At 38.2% G+C, this 23,239-nt stretch overlaps 1 protein-coding gene across 1 annotated transcript in view; it reads left to right on the forward strand.

Moving 5' to 3' along the window:
• The window catches only part of gnaz (guanine nucleotide binding protein (G protein), alpha z polypeptide), an 85,950-nt gene that overhangs the window by 32,282 nt on the left and 30,429 nt on the right, over positions 1-23,239 (forward strand). Inside the window, exon 2 of the mRNA XM_017697271.2 lies at positions 20,606-21,998. Within this exon, the coding sequence (XP_017552760.1) occupies positions 21,276-21,998 (723 nt within the window). The 5' untranslated portion in view covers positions 20,606-21,275. The remainder of the gene's footprint in view (positions 1-20,605; positions 21,999-23,239) is intronic.

The following is a 23,239-nucleotide window of genomic DNA, read 5'->3' on the forward strand; positions in this document are numbered from 1 at the left end:
AATACCATCACTAATATTTACACGTGTGATATTGCTTTCCCCTAAATTAGTCCTCAGTATGTTCTATTATTGCAAGCCAGCCAATAAAACATGAACATATGTATTAAATTGCTTTGAAGACAAATATTCAAGAGCATCTTTTAGCTAACATGGCTAACATGCTGAAAGCTAGAACCAATTGTTGAAAATGTCTGCATGATTTAATCAAAAAAAGTCATTCAGAGGGATTTGGATTAAATGAAAATCAGATTTCTTTATAGTTGTGGCGATGGGAGCCAGGGGTCGCCATGACTACAACATAAATATAGCCATTTTACTAACTATCCAAAACCACCAGAGAACCTACACATTGTTCTGAGTTTCATATGTAATGTTGATGATGGTAAAATAGTGATAAATCTAAAGACAAACTTTAATTTGGGGACTGTTTTTGCATTTCCACCATGAAAGGATTTTTTAAAATATATGTTTGTCTAAAATCCTCTCAATGTCTCACACTTCAGGCAGTGTAAATAATCATTTTGTATGGGAGCTTTTAGAGGTGGATGTCTGGTTCCTATCACCACCACTGTAAACAACTCTGACACTGTAAGTTTCTCTAGAACAGAGCATTTCATATCTTAAGTATACAGGCATTTTGGGAATTTTTGGTGGAATTTCCATTTACATTTAAATACTGACATAGAAATGGTGCAGAGTCTTGAATATTTCTTCATTGTATTTCATATTTCATATTTCATCATGTATACATCTAACACTTTGTTTGCAGCTATAATATAATAATTATTATAATTATGCAGAGATTATGAAAAAGCTGTGAAATTTTGAAATGTTTTTAGCAAAATGGAAAATGCTAACTAACAACTCTTTAGCATAATGTATAATGTCACAGTTCATTTAGACACACACACACACACACACACACACACACACACATATATATATATATATATATATATATATATATATATATATATATATATATGTGTGTGTGTGAACATGACCAATTTCAAATAATTTGGTGTATTTACTTGTTATTATAATACATTTTTATGTCCATATGTGGCAAATACATTGTAAGTTGCATATATGATAACTGATAATGTATATTTCATACATTTGACACCCATTTATTGCCATATATCAGATTTCTGTATGTGGCCTGGTTGAGGCTCGTGAAGCATGCATGAGGCTACATATTCATGACAGCCAACAGCTCAGCAGACTTAGCATGCCAGGCTAGGCTAGTCTGTCTGTTTAAAGTCTTTCTGCTCTACTGTAGTGTTCCTCCTCTTCTCCTCTCTTCTTTTTATCACCTCCTGCCTCCCACTCTCACTCTGTCTGGCTGCCAAAGGGACTGAAGATCTGCTGAAATTCTCTAGAACAAGTAAACGGCTGGTTTGAGTCATGTGTGTTCAATAAAATTTTCTGACGTCACAATGCTGCTGAGTTCTTGGCTGTCTGGTCAGATTGAAAACCCGTGTCTTTAATACATAAAGTCAAAAGGAGGGTGGTAATCAGCCGTAAAACAGGAAATTCTATGCTACGCCTTATTCGAGCACAAAATGCGACGACATGCGGATGGTTTGAAGGTTTTATTTGTCAGGTAACTTCTCCTCACGAAGACTGCTCGGTTCAGAAAGCTAATTTCTAAACAGCTGTCGTCCTTTGATTTCTGGACCAGACCAAGACGGGAAACGAGAGGGAGTTCTATTTGATTAGAGATTATTGATTGAATTTTATGGCCATAGGAGTGAACAAAGGGACCGACCACATGCTGGCTGCTGTCTGTCCTTGGCTAACATTCCTCGGGCATCCTAACCCTGAGAGCAGCTCACTGTGGCTAACAGTTTTCTGCTCATTTGTTATAGGGGGACAAGTTGGGAAATGTCATGAAAAGCTCATCCAGTTTTCTACTGATGATGTTTATCAGTCAATCAATCAGCCTTTATTTCAACCCAGAAGTACATTGAGGGTGACCCTCATTTACAATGTAGTTGAGCAAATTGCCAAGGAATGTTTATTTAAATGTTTATTAAAAAAAAAAACATAAAATAGAAAACAGGCATAAATATGCAATAAAAACACATTAAAATTATGTAAAAAACAACGAACTTAGATAGTAAGTGATAAGAAAACAAACATTTTACAGTAAAAGAATGAACATCAAATCAAACATTTGCAATAAAATATTTGAATAAACAAATAAACATAGCTAAAGTTTTAGAGACGTCTGTAGTGAATTCTAGCTCATTGGTGCTCTGCAGCTAAAAGCAGATTTAGATCAATTTTATCACTTTTACGCTTGAGAGTGGGTGCTCTTCTAAATGAAAAGCTCATTTTTGGTGCAGTAGTGTGAAAAGGACAGCAGGGTTCCACTATTCCTCACAATTTTAGAACATAAACCGTGCATTAAAAGTTTGTCAATACCGTGCATTCCTTTGGAATTGGAATTTAAATTGAAATTGAAGTAAGAAACAGGACTGTCACTGATTTGACTGCTAATGGTGCCTTCTTGCGTATATTTTCAGCCTGTGAAATGTGAGTGAGTTATGGGTCAGTTTCATGACATGCTTCACATCTTAAAATGCTAATGCTTTATTCACAGGCAAAATATTGTTTAAAGCACATACTGAAACTCTTTGACCCAAAGCTGGCTCAGAGTTAAGTGTTTACAAGAAAAGGGAATAATCTCAGGCCAGCACTGTTACTAATACTGAGATTTACATGTTTGATTAACTTTAATCAGGGGTGGTGAACGTTTGGTGGTTTTTCTACTCCAACACATCTGGTTAAACTCCGAGCTAATTGCTAAGTTTGGTAGATGTGTTAAGAGCAGGACAATCTTCAATGTACGGTGGCCCCCAAGGACCACAGTTCGCCAACTGCGTATTTTAATGTGATTAGACTCTTAACTGCCCACATTATGGGGAAATTATACAAGAGTTTGATGTGATACAACATTCAACATTCAAAATGCTTATCAGTCTATATGTGGAAACTAAACTGTAAAGACAGCCTATTTTAAAATAATTTTTTGTGATGTCACAAAACCAACATATTTACATATATATGTCTAGTCAGTCTAAAGCAGTTTAGCTCCAGCCAGTCATACTGAGGTTATATGTAGTGTTTCAGTCCATACTGCTTTTGAAGAAGGCATAATACAGGCAGCCAATCAGAACAGAGCTCAATTACATACACTATATTTCCAAAAGTATTCACTCACACATCCAAATCATTGAATTCAGGTGTTCCAATCACTTCCATGGCCACAGGTGTATAAAACCAAGCACCTAGGCATGCAGACTGCTTCTACAATGGACGAATCAGGGTTTGGCGGTTGCCAGGAGAATGATATTTGTCTAACTGCATTGTGCCAAGTGTAAAGTTTGGTGGAGGGGGGATTATGATGTGGGGTTGTTTTTCAGGAGTTGGGCTCAGCCCCTTAGTTCCAGTGAAAGGAACTCTTAATGCTTCAGCAGACCAAGAGATTTTGGACAATTTCATGCTCCCAACATTGTGGCATGACACCAGTGCACAAAGCAAGGTCCATAAAGACATGAATGAGCAAGTTTAGTGTGTAAGAACTTGCACAGAGTCCTGACCTTAACTTGACAGAACACCTTTGGGATGAATTAGAGTGGAGACTTCTCCGCCCTTCTCATCCAACATCAGTGTCTGACCTCACAAATGCGCTTCTGGAAGAACGGTCAAATATTCCCATAAATACATTCAAACCCTGCAGAAAGCCTTCCCAGAAGAGAGCTGAAGCTGTTATAGCTGCAAAGCGTGGGTCGACATTATATTAAACCCTATGGATTAAGCATGGGATGTCACTCAAGTTCATATGCCTGTGAAAGCAGATGAGCAAATACTTTTGGCAATATAGTGTATATATCTTACAGACACATTGACCAAAACAGCCTGTTTAATTCTCAAGGTAAAAAGAAGTCAGAGAATGATTATGTAAAAATGAATTATGACACATGAAACTACACAAAAATGTAGGATTTTATTCCCTTATCATGCTTAGTTATTGCAAATTGCCAAAAAGCATGATCATTTATATTAGTAATGTTTTATTAAAGTTTAATAATGTTTTATTAAAGTAAGATGACCCCACACATTCAATGAAGAAGCACTACAGTTACAAGAAATAGTGCCATGACATGAAATGAACCTATAAGTTCACAGTTAAGGATGCATCACACAAACGCTGGACTACTTTCAATGTGCTAAAGTTAAAGTTGCAAAGAACAGTTAGTAATCATTCAGGAGGCAGAGAGGCTTTCCATGTTTAAGTGGATACAAGGAGAACCCCACAGCCCTTTAAAAGCCCCTTTTAAAAACTGAGCAACACTTATTACTGACGATGTATTTATATCTCCTCTAAAGATTTGCTCCATTGGTTTCTCCAGCTCCTGCCAGGAAGCTGCCCAGAAGTCTACTGCTTTTTCTCTTCTGCAGAAATAAAACGGCAGCTTTGGTTATTTGCTTATTCGCCTTTACGCGACTCTGATTAAATGTTGTTTGATCACAGCATGTAGAATCAAGTGGAGAAATGTAATGGAAAGTAATTTATGCTACACTCTTAAAAATGTCTTCAAGGTTTTGTTAGTTAAAACAGTGGTTCTTTGTACAACCATGAACTCTCACAGAACTAATTTTATGCTTAAATGGTTCTTTGCGTTGTGAAATGGGAGATTGTGTCAACATTCTAAAAGGAACCTTTTTGAAAATGGTTCTGTATAGAACCAAAAAATGGTTCTTGTATTGTCACAAGCTTGACATCGTAAAAGTAGAAGAACCTGTTGTGTTGCGTTTCTATGGTTTCACGTGTTTTTCTGAAGGTGGTAAACAATGAGGCACTTTTTTTCTTGGGTTTTCACTGTCGTGCACTTTCAAAGGCTGCATTAGCCAGCGCTTCTCCCTGTTGCTAAGCAACAACTAGTGAGCTATCTGGCTAGCTAAAATTAGCCAAATGTCTTGCTTGTTAATTTTAGATAAAATAACAAAACAACCAAAAAAAAAAAAAAAACCTGAAATCTCAAGCGCAGCACTGATCAAACTCAGCAAGTTATTGTTTGGAACATGTAGATGCAAAAAGTTCTTCTATAAACTCCCCAGCAGTGAAACCAGCTGCTGCCAGACTAAAATCTCATATCTCTAAAATGGTAACTTTGCAGGAGAAGGAAAAACATAATTAACTACAAACAGATGTCAACTGAACTAGAATTTTTTAAGTAATTTGGAGCTTTTTTATTCATGACGTTGTCATGAAACTTCAGCATGTTGTAAAGGGCAGCTGGCCTTTTCAAATTCCGTAAAAAGCACAAAAACAAAAACGGAGATATGACGTTTTGTTCCAACAGCACCGATATGCCATTAGCAAACTGGGTGACCAGCATTAATCAGCTCCAAACCAATATAATCCAACACAAGTCCGGCATAAATCAGCACCAGACCAGCATAAACCAGCACCAGACCAGCATTAACCAGCACTAGACCAGTATAAACCAGCACTAGACCAGCATAAACCAGCACCAGATCAGCATAAACCAGCACCAGATCAGCATTAATCAGCACTAGACCAGTATGAACCAGCACTAGACCAGTATAAACCAGCACTAGACCAGTATAAACCAGCACCAGACCAGCATTAACCAGCACTAGACCAGTATAAACCAGCACTAGACCAGCATAAACCAGAACCAGACCAGCATTAATCAGCACTAGACCAGTATAAACCAGCACCAGACCAGCATTAACCAGCACTAGACCAGTATAAACCAACACTAGACCAGCATAAATCAGCACCAGACCAGCATTAATCAGCACTAGACCATTATAAACCAGCACTAGACCAGTATAAACCAGCACCAGACCAGCATTAACCAGCACTAGACCAGTATAAACCAGCACTAGACCAGCATAAACCAGCACCAGACCAGAATTAATCAGCACTAGACCAGTATAAACCAGTACTAGACCTGCATAAACCAGCACCAGATCAGCATTAATCAGCACTAGACCAGTATAAACCAGCACTAGACCTGCATAAACCAGCACCAGATCAGCATAAACCAGCACCAGATCAGTTAAAACAGTACTATAAATCAGTACTACTGTCCTTTAGTAGAGCTTGCAAACATGGTGCTTTTTAGGAAAAAGCAGCTTTTGTTCATTTCATAATTTGGATCCATAAAGGACTGCTATCATTAATCCCTCATCCATTACAGTTGTAAGTGAATACAAGCGTTACATTTGATCTCACCAGTCAGCACAGAAAAAATACCCATGACACAGAGTACTTGAACGCTTAGAGTTGAACTTGGAGCGCTGCGAGCATTTGTGTTGATCTTTGTAATGGAGGTGGTGCAGCTCTGAGTGTTATAAACAGTCAAAATTTGCTTTTTTGGCTAACTAGCTAGAGAGAATGTGGTGTTGATATTGATTGGTCAGCTGCTCACGGTGCTCAGTGGAAATGTTGACGGTTTTTTAATCTAAATGTGTGGTTTAAAGTGTTGTGCAGGTAAAGAAGAGCTTTTCCATGGTGCCATGCGTTGCTTCATAGATGATAATGAAAGGCAGTGTGCTAAGGAGAATCAGAATTCAGTGACTTTTATTTATTTAAGTTGGAATAAAGGATTCAAAAAGTGCTTTTGTCTGTGACGGCCTTACATGTTGTATTATTTGCTGTGACATAATGGGAAGGACCCCTGTAGCTACGCCCCTGGTCCAGGCCCAGTGCTGTAATTCACAGAATTATGTAAGTAACGATGTATTTAATTATATTATTTGCTGTGTAATTAATTACATAATTACAGTGAAGTAGTATAGCAAAATGGCAATAATAAATCTTTTAAAGGGTTAATTTAGCAGTTAATTTGTCTCTCTGACAATAGCTGTGAAATGTCCTAGAACAATCGAGTGAGTGAGTGTGTGTGTATGTGTGTGTGTGTGTGTGTGTGTGTGTGTGAGATGTGTGGGCCTGTTTGAGTCGGGGTGTATTCAGTGTGAAGTCGGGGTAATGGCTCTGAAACCGTTCTGCACAGTAATCAATTACCGCCTGTTTCTGGGACATGAGTCAGACGAGGGTGGGAGAGCGTGGTGGTGCCGGTGGTGGGGGAGGGGGTGCAGTAATGTGATGGTGACATAAACTGCCCCCACCCTGCAAACACAAACCCCCACCCCCCCCCAACAAAATATTAATACTAGGGGAGGAGGGAGGGGAGGCTGACGTCAGTGCCGTGCGGTAGATGCTGCAGAAGGAAGGCCTAAACTCTCAATGAACCCAGAGCCTGGCTTCAGCTCAACTTCCAGCCACGCTGCCATTGGCTGAGGAGGATGCAGCACAGTGAGGGGGCGTGGCAGAGTTTTGCTTGTGAATTATGGCGAGCAGAGAATGATTTGTGTAGTTTGTGTGACTCTTATACACTATCACAAATCACACAAGTAAGCAGTGTCTGGTGAAAGAGCGGTTGGAGTGTAGGGTGGAAATGTCAGAGGAGGCATTTTCACTGTACAATTAAAGTAAATTACTAGCTGTTACTTGTATTACTTTCATAGCAATGTATTGAACCATAGTAACAGTAAATAACAGGAAAATAGAAACTGTATACCTGCACTACAAGATTACTGTCAAGTATTCAGCTATACTCCTAGTTTGTTTGCTAAAGTCTGCAGGTTTTTATAATATTGTATCTTTTTCAGTTGGTTCGGTTGGTTTCACACTGCAACAGCTAAAGTGCGCCAGATTATACATGTGAGTGTTTGTGTATTGGCCATGAAAATAGAGACATATAATGTCTTCATATCAAATTCAAAGCAGGAATTATAAACCTTACTTAATATCTGCTTCTTAATGCTTGGTTTGGTAATATGACCAGTCAGGTTATTTAATACAGTCCACAATCCATTTTCAAAATTTTTTTTGGCTTTTTTGCCTTTACTAGCAGCAGCTTGCGCTACATAAATGATATGAGTGTCTATCAAGAGTCAGTTGTTACGTTAGATTATAAAGACAGTATTGCATTGACGTGCTGTTGGAAGAAGCAGAAAAGAATGCTCTAAACTGCGCTTCACAATTTTTTAGCTGGTATCTTTGTTTAGTGTGGCCCCAAGTACAGATGGAGTGTTCACACCTGACAGAATTAACCAAACTAAAGAAAACTTTAGGATTGAGAAGGTAGGTGTGAAAGCTCCTTTACAGTTATGATCTGTAATTAACCCCCCACATGGCGAGGACTCGCCAGCAGGCCCAAAGTTTTATTACACACTTCTATTACCTAAGAATAGCACAACAGGCTTGCATTGAAGTGCCTGTAGTTACTGAATAATAAGCTTTAGTATGCAATAAGACTGGAATTTTAAGGGGTTATAATGCAGTAATCTCCTGTATTTTAACATTACAACTGTAAAAGTAATGCAACTCGGTATCCAGTAAATGAAGTAATTGTTTTTCACATATGCATGTTCATTTACTATGTTTTGAACTGTATACATACAGAAAGTCATTGCATTTGAAAAATGCAAATACACATTTTACAGGGATTTGAACTTTGCTTATCATTTGCACAAACATGAACAAAAACTCTGGCAGTACAATAACATTTTTGTCAACACCTCAGTGTTCCAGCTTTTAAACAATGAAAACTAAAGAGGTAAATAAAAAATGCTGTGTAAAACTTTGTCTTAAAAAAAAATGTATGCCTTTTTAACCCTTTTAACAATGCTTTGTGGTAAACCTCAACATCAGCCTTACAGCAATATGCTGTGATATTACAGAAAATGGATAAAGATAAGTTCATTTTAGAGTAAAATGATTAATATAATTTGTCACAGTGAAAAAGTTGTGTTAAATCTTGTGAAATATCCTGGTGATAAATAACAGTGATGGGATGGATAATGGAACATTAGGTGCCCAGACATGAACTAATCAAATACCTATAAGCATGTGCAAGGAAATATATACACATTTTCACTAGTAAGACCACTAGTGAAAATGCCTCTAATCTGCGTTCCTATGTAATGCAATTAAGTTTTTCATTACAAATTGCATTATCAGTATAAGAGTAAAAAGTAGAATCTTTCAAATTTTAATGAGTTTCAGAATTTCTTAGTTTTTGGTGGTGGGTTATTATTCAGTAATTACAGGGATTTCAGTGCAAACTGGGTGAGCTATTCCTCGGTTATAAAAGTGTGTAATAAAACTATGGACATGATGGCAGGCCCTGGCCATTTAAGGGGTTAATGGTAGCGTGCACTCAAGCTGTCTAACATGCTCAATTTCACAAATTTACTGCCAGTTTTTCAAATTTTCTGCATAATTCAGTGGTTGAAATGTAAACAGAGTCATTCAGAGAGGTTTCATTTGAAATGGTTTATTGTAAAGAATATACAAACTCAGATTTCTTTACTGTGGTGGTGATAGTAACCAGGGGTCACCATGACTACAACACAAATATATATTTCAAATATATTTCCTATACAAAACCACTGGTGAACCTACATGTGTCTTCTGAGATTTATATGGAATATTGATGATTGATGTTTTCTTTGTTTACTATTTTGTCTCACAAGGCCCTACAGTATCTTTCCAGCATAGAGAAAAAAATTAAGCCAAAATCATCACAAAACAATCATAAAACAATGTGTCAGACATCCGGCAGTGTATTCATAACCATTTCATGTAATAAATTTTATGTGAGGGAGCTTTTAGAGGTGAATGTCTGGTTCCTGTCATAATTCTGACTCTGTAAATTTCTCTAGAACAGGACATTTCACACCAAACCACTCTGAATTACTGTTTACATCTTAACCGCTTAATTATGCATAGGGAATTTTTTGTGGTGGAATTTCCCTTAAAATTTTAATAGTGACCTAGAAATTATGCCAAATCAGCCATTTTTTTTCTTCATATTTCCCTGCATATATGTGTAATTCTCTAGTGTTTCTTCTGAAATTAAGGGTATTAATAATGAGTTTGTCCCTCTTTGCTGCAGTGACAGCCTCTATTCTTCTGAGAGTGCTTTACACTACATTGCTGTGAGGATTTGATTGAGGATTAGTGAGGTCAGCAACTGATGTTGGATGCCCAGTCCTGGATCACTCCAACTCATCCCAAAGATATTGGATGGAGCTCCATTACTCCAGAGAATGCAGTTCCACTGCTCCACAGCCCAATGCTTGGGGGGTTTATGTCCCTGTAGATCATGCTTGGCAATGCACATGGCGAGCCACATGGTGATCTTTTCTGTGGAGATGCCTGAATCAGCAATGAATTAGCAATGGCCCCACCTTGAAAAGTTGAATTCAGTCATTAGGAGGGCTGTTTGGATACTGTTGTATGGATAATGATGTATGTATGCCTATGCTTTCTTCTGAGATCAGCTAGGCCTTTGGTATGTACAACTGTATGGAAAAGCTTGGGCACCTCTGGTCAAATTACATGTTTTGCTGATATTCTAAGTGAAAATAAGTTACAAATCTTTTACAGAGAACACACCCCTGCACATCTTAATGCACAATCACTTGCTTATTGATAGAAGTTGTTTATTTGATGAATTTAACATAATAGAAAAAAAAAGAAAACTATGTAGACTTAATGGCACACCTTATATTTTAGAAATTGTGCATAAAAACAATCAAACAAATGGCATAATCGAGTGTGTTTTCATTGAGAAAATCAACAAAACATCATTTGACCAGGGGCAGCCAAACTTTTGTATACATTGGCACATGTTTCTGTTGGAGTGCTGAACTGTCTGAGACTGATTTTAGAGGAACTGTTGCTCATTTCCAGCAAAACTCCTATTCTCATGATGACTATTACATTTTGTGAATTATAGGAAATGAAAGGTTTACCTGAACAGAGGGGAAATGAAAGGTGGATTAGCTGTATGAGGACAGAATCTGCTTCTCTTTTTTTCATTCTGTATTTGTATTGGGGCTGGTTTACGTCTGAAATGAAGGCTTCCGTCTGAAACGAAAAGCTAAAAACAAGACCAGCCCTGTTTACTAATGAAAGGCCTGGTGACTGAAAATGTATGGAATTGACTTCACTGGATTGTGTACATCATTATCACATTCATAGAAAATATATAAAAATATATATATAAAAATAATTATGGCTGAAAGTAAGTGAACTGAAAGAAAAGAACTGTGTTGGTGTAATAGATTTTATGCATTTGAATCAGGCACAATCAGTGTATCACTCTTCTTTGATTGGCTATTTTAATGGGTATGGTCTTGTTGTTGTTGTTATTGTTGTTGCCGTTGTCATTGGACTCCCCTGTTTTGGTATCAAAAATGGATCTGTCATTCTCTGTTAACTCATGTTCCGATACTCAGCCTATGGTGCACAGAAGCGTGATGGCATGACACAGTGTTACTGCTTACTGGATTACTCACTTTATATTCTTGATATCTATGTAGTGTGATTTCCTTCACTGAAAATATATATCTCACAAATCTAATGGCAAAAATGTAGTGAAAAAAAGAAACATAGGTCAGCAGCTCAACCCTGATTAGTCCAAGAGCTGTTTATGATCCAAAATCCTGAACTTAACCCATCCTGGAACAGGTAGGGGGTGCAGCATAAATTGCCATGGTGATGTGACCTGTAAAAAGCAGTAGTGTAGGCAGAAATGCATCAGTGGCTTTGCCAAATATATATTCTCCAAATGCACCAATGTCTTGCAATGTCATTACTTCAGTCTAGCTATCAACATTGTAGCAATGAACGAGAACACTGGATTCACATAAACAGAACCAGCACTGTAGCACCTTTCATTATAAATCAAATCATATATCAAAGATGAGGGAAAAAACACTGTAATCCTAAACTGATAGGCTAAAGCATACTGCCACAGCATGCATGAACATATTTTTATGTCTTACCTGTGATGATGTTAGATGTCTGCTTTGCCTATTTAAACTTTTGTGGGAAAAGTAAAATTGTAAGTACCAAACTTGCAGAAAACTGATGATGAAGTTGTTTTTTAAATTTGTTGTTGGTTGAAAATGACAACTCTACAGGACATATTCGCATTTCAGTATTTCCCCAGTTACATCTTTTGCAGCTTCTAATACAAGTGCTGGCACGCTGATAGTGAACTGAATGCTTGAGGCAATGGTGGATAGTAGTGGCTTCTAAGCAGTGCTTTGGGGGCTGAGAAAAGAAGGCGGAGCTTGGCAGAAGCAGGGAAGCCTGTTTCAGTAGATTTCTCTGAATTGCACAGAGGATTGTGAGAAGCAAACTTGTGATCATAATGCACCTTAAAGTTGGCTTCTACAAGCATGCAAGAGTTTAAAGCTTCTCTTTCAGGGCCTGTGCGTCATCATTTAACCCTGGTCTTACGTTTCTGATTTCATGCATCCCTGGCAAAGCTGATTACTCATTAAATTAGATGCCCACTGTTTGGAAAAGGACGCATGTGTAATTCGCTGGATGAGAGAGTGTCACAGCGTGCAACCTCACATAACTGATACAACAATTTATTTATTACCCAAAGTTGAGTCTGATATCTACTATTAGGACCCACACAATAAGAGAATGGTAGACTTATATCTGTAAAGCTACTCTATAAAAGTTTCAGAGTTTTGGAGGCCTCTCTGGTGGAAATGTGTAATTGCATGCAACATGTAGAACAACATTTTGTAGCGTGGGTTGTAAACCGAACACCCTCCCTGAGCAGATAAATCTGATGATTGAAAGTAAATTCAAAAACAACTCAATCAAAACATGAAGGGTGTGTCTTTTCAGCATGTGAGTGAATTATCTACTGTTGTCATCATTAACATTAGTATAATGTTTATTTCGCATTTGAGACCCAAACTTCAAGTCAGACCATCTTTTTTGAGACAGTGTGAGTGACATTAATGCAATAAAGACATACAACATGGTGTAAAAAATTCAGAACCGACCACTTTGACTTTTAAATGGTTATTTCAGGCTTTATAGGGAGATTTATGCAAATTTTAGTCTGTTTTTTTCAGCTTTTTTATGTAAATTGGTATGCATAAGTTAATTTTAAATGTGTTCTCTGTAGAGGATGTGTTATCTTCAGTTGAAAAATCATAAAACATGTACAATTGTACTGAACTGTATATTTTATTGTGGCTACTGCATTAGCTTGTGGCTGGAGTGTTAAACTATTTATTCAAATATTGTACTGTTATAATGTTGAATACTCCAGTAAACTAAAAACTGAAACATTAAGTTATAAATGGAAGGTACTTTTTTCAGGTCCTACTTATTTTTAATATTTTATTCAATATTTTAATGATTCTTAACTATTATACACTATAAATTCTGTGCTGTAAACAATAATAATTTCATCACTTTTTAGATTAAGTACATTCTAAATACACATTTTATTGGACTTTTATTTTAATTATTATTTTAAGACAAGAATTAGAAATGTTTTATAATATGATTTATAATTGTAATTATAAAAATAATAATTATTTTTATATATAATCCAGACTTTTGATAGATAATGTAGATTTGTGCACAGTGTAAAGACATGTAAAGAAAATAACAGAGTTGTGAGGTTTACCACAGAATGAACAGAGTAAAAGCAGTAGTTCAATGAAAAACCACATTTATGCTGCCCCCTTCTCTTCCTCCAAATGTAATTTATCAGCCAGGACATGTTTGGGGTCTAAAGTTTTCTTTTATAGTTTTACACTGGAGCTACAAGGCTAATGTACTTAACAAATAATGTAAGCTTATACCCCACCAATTTGCAAGGTGCTAACTGCATGCCTCAATCATTACTCACTCGCCTCAAACTGTGTGAAGTTGTTATGTAATCTCCAATACACCGCATAAAAATAAAGGTGTATGGATTTTTTTGTTAACTTTCACTTGAATTCATCTAAATGAAATGGGCTCTTATAAACAAATAAATAAGGAGTCATGGCTGTTGGAAAACGTGGTAGCATTTTCCAGTTACCCTTTGCACCGTAGTAACATTTAAAATTTTTATTAAGAATAGATCACAAAAGAACATAAATGCTCCAAAATTGAAAAAAATCTTCTACTAAAGGTTACCATTTTCTTCAGACAGCGACAATATGCTCATCTACAAAACTGCACAGCTCTCTTATGCCACATATATAATACTGAATGCAAATATCAGTATCAGTGGCCTTAATTAAAACCTATTAATAAGTAAAATGTATAAATAATTAAGTTGAACGATGTATGTAATTAGAGTTATAATTAATGACGGACTGAAAAGATGGGGAATTATAGCTGCTGAGGGCTGCAGCCTGGAAGTGAACGGGGGCGACTAGTGTTACATCACCCTCCATTACTCCATTACTGTTCTACTGAACTGGATCAAAGTCAGAGCTGAAACACATTTAGGGCTTTTAACTGACTTTGACTTTGATGGTTTTGATGATAATTGTGAAATAGTTGTGCCTCCTTTTGCTATAGAGCGTCCTGTGTGTGCCCCTCCATCAAGAATGGATTAAAGAACCTGTATTATGCCAACATCATAACTCTTATACTGACTTTGACTTTAGACTAAAATCCTTTTGTTTTGAGTGGTTCTATACCTTAATTATAGTTATTCTATGAAAATAAATGCTTGAACATTTCATTTTGTCACTACCAAAACAGTCATAACACTACCGAAACTTTACTGTTTCAGCTCATTTTGAGCTCAAAAATTTGACATTAAAACACAAAAAGTTACTTAATTGCAAAAAGTATGTGTTTCAGAAGTGACAACTCTTAATGTCTAACTGCTGACTATGTGGTCATGAGGGTTAGCAATGGAGCCTCACTTCCTGATCTAAAATGCAGAGGCATGGCTAAAATAAGGCTGCTTTGTTTTATAGCCACTTTCCGAAAGAAAGTGACCTATAAATGATCTCTATTAATGCATTGGGTTTAGAGCATAACATAATTCTTAAGTCTGATGTATATACATACATACATACGTGTGTGTAGTAAATATGTATTTAGTAGAATATAAATATTGGCTTACTGAGGGGTTAAAGCCACAGACACAGTGAAGCCTAAAAGCTCTATCCAGGGCAAAAAGCCAGCCTTCTATAGATGCAGAGCTTTATTTCATTGAGGTGTTATTGCTGGTCTTTTATATGTAATGTAATAAAGGGATTTAGGTGGAGAAAAATGTTCACACTGCAGGAGAGGCAGTAATAACAGTGGTCAAGGTCCAATGCACCAAAACATCCCTCTGTGTTTAGAGTAAAGACACAAACGGCGGGGCCTGTGGAGGACCACTGCACTACTAACAATCATCCAGAAATATGCTTTAATAAGTGGAATCTCGCTGAAGTAATTACCTTGAAAAGTGGCTGTAAAACGGCTGGAGCCCTGAGCGGTGGAGCGCTGAACAGGCCAGCTGATATAAACCTTTCAGTTATTGGGGCCTGTCAGGATCACAGCACTGTTTGGACAGGTGTTCGTTTTTCCTCAGCTGCCCTTTGATTCTCTCTTCACATCACAGAAAAAACAGCTCTATAAATACACTGTATGATGTCTTGGCAAAGCAAAATCATCAAGCGAATCCTAAAAGGGAAATTCCACCAATCCAAAACGACCAATGAACCCATATGTGTCTCCTGAGTTTTATATGGAGTGTTGATGATAATAAAATGTAGAAAATCTGAAAAAAATTCTGAATGGATTTCAGAATTGATGCTTTCTTAAAACAGAGACATCAGACATTCCAGCGTATCTACATTTATACTAATGTTATAGTGTTTTTTTTTGGCCATAGAACATCCTGTATGTACCCCTTCACCATGAATGGATTAAAGAATCTGTTTTAGCCCAAAATCTTAAACGGAGTCGATCACAGATCATATCAGACACCAGGCAGTGTATTCCTAACTGTTTTTAAGTAGCTTTCTGTGAGAGAGCTTTTACAGAAGAAGGCCTGGTTCCTAACACCACCACTGTGAACAATTCTGACTTGGTAAGTTTCTCTAGAGCAGAGCATTTCACAACAAACCACTCTGAATGACTCCGTTTACATATTAACTGTTTAAATATGCGGTAGTTGCAGTTGTGGAGTTTTTTTTTCTTTTTCAGATTAGGTAGACAAAACAACTACAGTTAGGATCAAAATGAATGAATCATAATGTTTTCAAATAAATATGCAAATATGATAAAATTTACAACAAACCTGTAATACGAAACTTGAAAAATCACATGCTCTACTAACCCCTCTTCCCCACCACCGACAAATCCCGCGTGCCTCTGACACTGCTTGGCAGATCACATAGCCAAGGAGAGTAAAAAAAAAAACACACTACAGCAATGTCTTTTAGTTCAGTTTAGTTTAGTTTTAGTACTTTATTTCTTGGCCTGACAGCATTTTAATGCATTAAATCATGCCCTTGAAAAACATGCCAAAACAATAAATTGATAAATGATTCAATGCTGGTGCATTCAGTCGAGCGCCATTCAGGTTGAAAAAAGCATGCGTGCTGGAGTGGAATGGATGAATGTTGAAGGTGATCTGTTAGGAGAGCAGTGAGTGCCTGTGGGAGTGGAAGGGGGTGGGTGGGGGGTTAGTGTTGGGTGGAGAGGGGGGTTAAATGGATGCTCTTTGTGACAGGTCGTATGCTATTGGCTGTGTAAATTAATAAATGTGAAACCATGGCGTGGCCTACTTTCGTCTCTCGGTTCAGAGATTACATTCCCCAGAACCTGGCAAACAGCGAGGCTGCAGTTTCAGACACAGTGCTGTGCTGCTCTTGGAAAGACTGGAGACTGGGGAAGGGGTGTGTGTGTGTGGGGGGGAACTACAACAAAGGAACAACAACACAAAACAGAAAAGGAGCAACCAGAAGAAAGGTGCTGTACATTGTTCAAAATAAAGCTGCCAAACTGGGTTCTTCGGCATGATGCCATGGGAGGAGAATCACCTTTGGTTCCCTTTTAAACATTGGCAAATGATAACTATTAGAGCTGGGCCTTCAAATCGAGCCATAAATGTCAAAACTTGATCAAAGCACAAGATAAAAAACTCATCTCAACAATAATGCTAACTCTATCCCTAAGGGATTCTAGTAGTGTGTTAATACTAAGCTAAACAACGATTCGCAGGTCTAGATTGAACACAGACATCTGAAGCTTCTAAAAGACACTTTGTGTTTTACTTGAAGCTTGTGAAAGACTCATCATCATATATTTTACCCTGGATTAGTTTTACAGTGACTCTTTCAGTAGAGCTGCAGCCGCTGTTTTCCATTTCTAACAGCCTATTATTCAGGCTCCCACTAGTTTTCAAAATCAGTGATGTTTCTGGAATGTCCAGAAGGCGAAGAATGATGTCTGTTTCTCATTAAATTGGTCCTGCATGTTGGAATTGAATGCTTTAGTTGCCATCCCAAATTTAACTATCAAACAAAAGTAGTACAGTAACACCTGCAGAGTTTCAATACAAGCATTCTACTGAATAAAACTGAACAGACATTTATGTAATTTTTAGTTCCCAGAAATCATTAGGCCTTCTCTGAAGACTTAGAAGGCTCTGAGGCTTCCCCTCTGCTAAAATACTTAAAAATGAGAATTTCAAAAGAAAAATCAAAAATAAAAATTGTTTTTTATTTGAGTTCTGGCAGGGCAACCCAAATATGGTCAACGTCAGATGCCATTATTGTTTTTTCTTTCACTTAAATACATGCGATAGATAGCGAGTCAGTCAGCTTGGTGGCCTTCAGATAGCTAACATAAACAAGCTATAAAACAAATGTAAACACAAGAGGCATAGGCTGGCACATTTATTGTAGTAGCATCACAATGTAATTCAATGCCCTGAAAGCTCACAGAAACAAGTGAGCATAATTTTGGATTGTAGTTCTAAACAAACATGGGTGGTTTTGTCCTCTGTGGTCTGAGGTTGCTGGGATTCTGGGAAAAGCCTGCCCAGATATGTATACTGTCGGGTAATGAAATTTACTGTCCTCTAAGCATTCAAATCCTGGTGTTTTTTATGCGGACGTACCAACTTGGGAATAAGCGCTATAATTTTCCATGTGCATATCCGATACACTGATACATAAAAATTTATAGAACATAGAAAATGGGGCCACATTTACCTGGATTAGCAAGTGCAACATTTATTTCTAAATGTATCTATGATATTTATTGCCCTATATGGATAGCAAAAGGATAGTCTTTGTTAATATTACAGAAAAAGAAATGAAATGAGAGGGAAGCATTTGAAAGGTTTGCCAAAGTGCAGGAGAGAAAGACTGAATTGTACGAACGGGAAAGAGCGACATGTATACCTGTAATCAGGTTCCAGAGAAACTGTGTTCCCTCTGTGCTTAAAGCCTCACACATTGCCTGCTGTCGACATCTAAAGTTGTACGAAAAGGTCACTGCATTTGTTAGTAGGCATATAAACGTTTACAGCGTTTCAGAGCAATCTAACATTACCAGCAAATAAAATAATTTTTTGAAGTAGTCCCTAGCGTGAGCTACACTAGCATTTTCTCTCACCCTTGTTCCCTTCACTTATCCTCAATTACATAAGTGACTGTAATCTAGAACTGGGAATAGTCTGATGTGTTTTCCTAGAAAAAAAATGGGAGATAATGTTGATTAAAGCAGAGCTCATAAAACTGAAAAATGCACCTGCTTTTCAGAGGCTGTTATTTTCTGTTGTGACAGTAAACAAGCAGCCCACCTGCTATTAGCATGCAGAGTTAGCACATGAAGCTCAGTGCAGGTTTGTTGGCTCAGTAAGGCCAGTTAGCACCATGCAAAAGCTCTTTGTATCTCTCTTAAATCAGTTAGGGGTTAGGTGTCTTGCTCAAGGACACCTCAGTCATGTGCTGTCGGCTCTGGGGATCAAACCAGTGACCTTCTGGTCACGAGGCTGGTTCCCTAACCTCCAGCCCATGACTGCCCTAATTAGCTGTGTTAGCAAACTTCTGTGTAGTTAATTGATAATATCTCTATCTTCTCTGTATCTATCTCTGTGTTAGATATTGATAATATCTGTAGTTCACTGATAATATCACAGTTAGCTTAGCTAAGTTATTCTACCCCTGATAGTAAAAAGATAGTTTGCCAATTTTGGCTCAAAGCTAGCAGCCCACTGTCGATGGACACCATAGCGGTGTGCTGGCTTTTTGCTCATCGCTCATTGTCCACTAGAGTGAAAGTTTAAGACAAGGTGTCCCTCTTTTACTCCTCATTTTCCACACACATTCCAATCTCCGCCTTCTCTCAATCTTAATTTATCTAGTTATGTATTCTTTGTAAATTGGTTGAATTAAATCATTTTAACAGTGACATCAAAAATGAAGTCAGTTATGTTCAGTAATCCACAAGAGTTTTCAATTCAGATTCAAGTCTTGAGTGTTGAATGTGTGTGTTCACCTGGAGTAGCTCATTTGAACAGCGTGGCTTCTCTTAATGTAAACAAACTTTAAACAAAACCATTTTATATTAAGCCTGACCATTTAACATGCATCTCATGAGATTAAAAACTAGCTGACCTTTCTAGAAATCATTGAAAGTTTCTGGACTAAGTCTAGACACATTTGGTGGTTTTCCTACGATCCAGTGATCTCTAACCCTTAATTTGACCAAAGTTTAATAAGCTTAATTAGCTTAGGCCAGTAGTCAGCTCAGCTGACTCACTTAACTTATTTAGCATAGCACCTAGCAGTGAGCCTAGCAGGGACAGTAGGCTGTTTTTGACACATCTAGCTATGGGGAAGGACATTTTCCTGTGTAAGCTTTGGTTGTGTATCTGAGGTAACTCAGAAATGCAGAACGTAAGAACAATAGAAGAGAAAGAATAGACAGTGAACACAGGGTCACAAAACAAAGAGCAGAAGCTAGACCGAATGGGAACGTGGTCTGTGTGCATGTTTGACTACCATGGATTTGTATTGTGAGCTGGCGCATGCACAAACCATTTAGCATCTGTCTGTTTATTTTACTTGTGTAACTCAAGTGTCATTGTTTGCTGAGGAAGTACACTCTAACAGAGCGCGCGCATGTGTGCAAGTACTCACATCATTTTATCAAGCGCCTGTTCATATCTGGGTGCAGGTTCGTAGCGTTACTTTATACGCTTCAAGTGTAGCTGGCTGTGATTATGATTATATTACTTTCCCGGAATCCATTTGCTTTAATAAAGTGTTCTCACATTTTGTGGACACAAGACTTAGTTAGCTTGAAACTGAGCAGACAGACTCCTCTAATCAGAATTTGGCTCAGCCTGCTGTCATGTGGCCCCGTGTACAAGGCTGATACGGTCAGACCAGAGGAGGGTTGCTAGTAAATATTAACTGAGCTTTGTAGCAAGTTTGGAGAGAAAGTGAAAGCAACGGGTGGGTGGGGAGGGGGTTGAATTTGTGGCTGCGGTCACTGGAGAGCTGTTTGAAAAGAGAATTTCAATCTTAGAAAGCAACGTGTTCAGCGTGTAAAGCCACTTGTGTTAAGTAAGCATGTTCAAAGCCTATTTTTGCCTACTCTGCTCTACAGCAGGACCATATGCACTCTGTAAGTGCTACTTTAGCTGCTGCTTTTTTTCTGCATCTTCTTGATTCTCATGAAAGTTAATCTGTTTATCTTTTTACCCTTCAGGTACCCATGCCTTTGGCTGTCTGAGAAGCGCTGGCTTATGCAACGAAGAAACAGCAAGACAATCTGTTGTCCAGAAGTCCTAAAAGCACCACCTGGAGAGCATGAGGTCTGACAGTCTGTAGAAGCGTGAAAGGAAAAATCAAGGACTATAGAAAAATATCCGATGATCACCATCTGTCAGATACAAAGGAGCGCTCACTCTATAACATGAGGGAGGACACAGAGGGGCTTTTGCCTTATCCACACTCTCTCCCTCAATGCTGACAGGTTCTTTTTAGTCATCACTTTTTGGGGGGGTGTCCCCTCCTTGACCCCCCCATCTACTGGGATCTACCAAGGAAGCCAAGCTGCTGAACCAGGACACAAGTGGGTCTTCTTCCACCATGTTCCGGTAGCACTGAATACCATATCCCATATTGTTGATCTCTAAGAAAATACAGATTCACTGCTGAACTTGGACGAATGCAAGCAATCTAAATCCACCTACTTCTTTGCTTTGGACTAGGGTGAGGTCAGCAACCCATTTGTCACTGACTTTGTTACGCTATTGATGCTCTTCCTCTTCACCTTTCTCTAGTATTATCTCCTCACCTTGGCATCGATTTCCTCTTCTGCTTTTCTGTACTTTCTGGGAGTTGTTGTGGAGTTCCTGTGTAACCCGTATCTGACCATGGGCTGCCGACAGAGTTCGGAGGAAAAAGAGGCGGCCAGGCGCTCAAGGCGCATTGACCGGCACCTTCGCTCAGAGAGTCAGCGCCAGCGTCGTGAGATCAAGCTGCTACTGCTGGGCACCAGCAACTCGGGCAAGAGCACCATTGTCAAGCAGATGAAGATCATCCACAGTGGTGGCTTCAATCTTGAAGCTTGCAAGGAGTACAAGCCGCTGATCCTCTACAATGCCATTGACTCACTCACCCGCATCATCCGGGCCTTGACAACTCTCAAGATTGATTTCCACAACCCAGACCGTGCCTATGATGCCGTTCAACTCTTCGCCCTCACAGGTCCAGCAGAGAGCAAAGGGGAAATCACTCCCGAGCTTCTGGGTGTGATGAAGCGCCTTTGGGCCGACTCTGGGGTGCAAGAGTGCTTTCAGCGCTCCAATGAATACCACCTGGAGGACAACACGGCCTACTACCTGAACGACCTGGACCGGATCTCTGCACCTGAATACATTCCGACCGTGGAGGATATCCTGCGCTCCCGAGACATGACCACTGGCATCGTAGAGAACAAGTTCACCTTCAAGGAGCTCACCTTCAAGATGGTGGATGTGGGTGGCCAGCGCTCAGAGAGGAAGAAGTGGATCCACTGTTTCGAGGGCGTGACCGCAATCATCTTCTGTGTGGAGCTGAGTGGCTACGACCTTAAGCTTTATGAGGACAACCAGACGGTAAGTGCAACAGCAGTGTCTTTGGCACAAAGTTGATTAGTAGTCGCTGATGCCAAATATGACTTACTTACACAAATGGTCTGTAATGCTCATTTGATACACAGGTCAATTCTAACAGATAGCAGCACACCACAGGAAGCATAGGGGGTGATATGGCTTCTATACTTTCATTGCACCAAGGAAATGGCAGTGACAAACTTTGAAAGAAGATATGAAGGCTTAGTGGCCCAATTAGTCAATTAATAATCAACAGCATGATTGTTTAATAGCCATTATAATTATTAGTTTCATTGCACTGTAAAAAAAGAAATAATGCTTATCACACAGTTGGAACTTTGAATGATGGCAAGAAGAAACAGCAGAAGGCTAAGATGTTCAAATTAATCAAATGATTAAATAGTCATTGACAGCTTAATCAATTACAGAAATTAAGTTAATATTAGTAGTTAATAGACATTATTCATTAAAAATAAGTAGTTTTGGACCATAACATAAAAAAATTATCATGTCACACAGGCAGAACTTTGAAAGATTGTGAGAAAAAACAGAGGAACATAGTGGTCAAATTTGATTAATTGAATAATAATCGGCTTAATCAACTTAAACAGCTTAATCAATTATAGAAAATATTATTAGTTAATAATAGTTATTTATTAGTTTCATTGCACCATAAATAAAAAATGCCTCTTGTACAGAAAGAACTGATAGTGGTGGCAAAGTTAAAAGAAACAGCAAAAGGTATATGGCTCCAGTTAGTCAATTAATTGAACTGTAACATTGGCAGTTAAAATTTTAAGTGTACAAATAATCAGTAGTTAATCATAACTAATTATTAGTTTCATAGTTACACCATAAAACAAAATTCTCTCTCATAGTAAACCGCTTAAAAAGCAGAAGGCATAATGTTCCAATTAGTCAGTTCATTAAATAATAATCAACAGCTTGAATGATTAAAAAAATAAGCATTAGTAAATCATCTGATAACTCGGTACTCTGAGGATTGTGTCACAGTTCCGGATGGCTTCTGAGTTCTGGGGAGTGAAGCCTTCACAGGAAATGCAAGATGGAGATGAAATATATATAGGAAGTTAGTTTTGGAGGGAGGAGGCCTTTCAGGCGAGGTCTTTCCTGTTATTTCATAACTCCATTTTAAGATTGACTAAACCATAAGTGTATAGCATTACACGATGAGCTTAGCGCAATAGTAACCAGGGCTAAAGCAAACAGACGGAAATGAACAA

The sequence above is a fragment of the Pygocentrus nattereri genome, chromosome 18 (assembly GCF_015220715.1).
Source record: "Pygocentrus nattereri isolate fPygNat1 chromosome 18, fPygNat1.pri, whole genome shotgun sequence".
Lineage (NCBI taxonomy): Eukaryota > Metazoa > Chordata > Actinopteri > Characiformes > Serrasalmidae > Pygocentrus > Pygocentrus nattereri.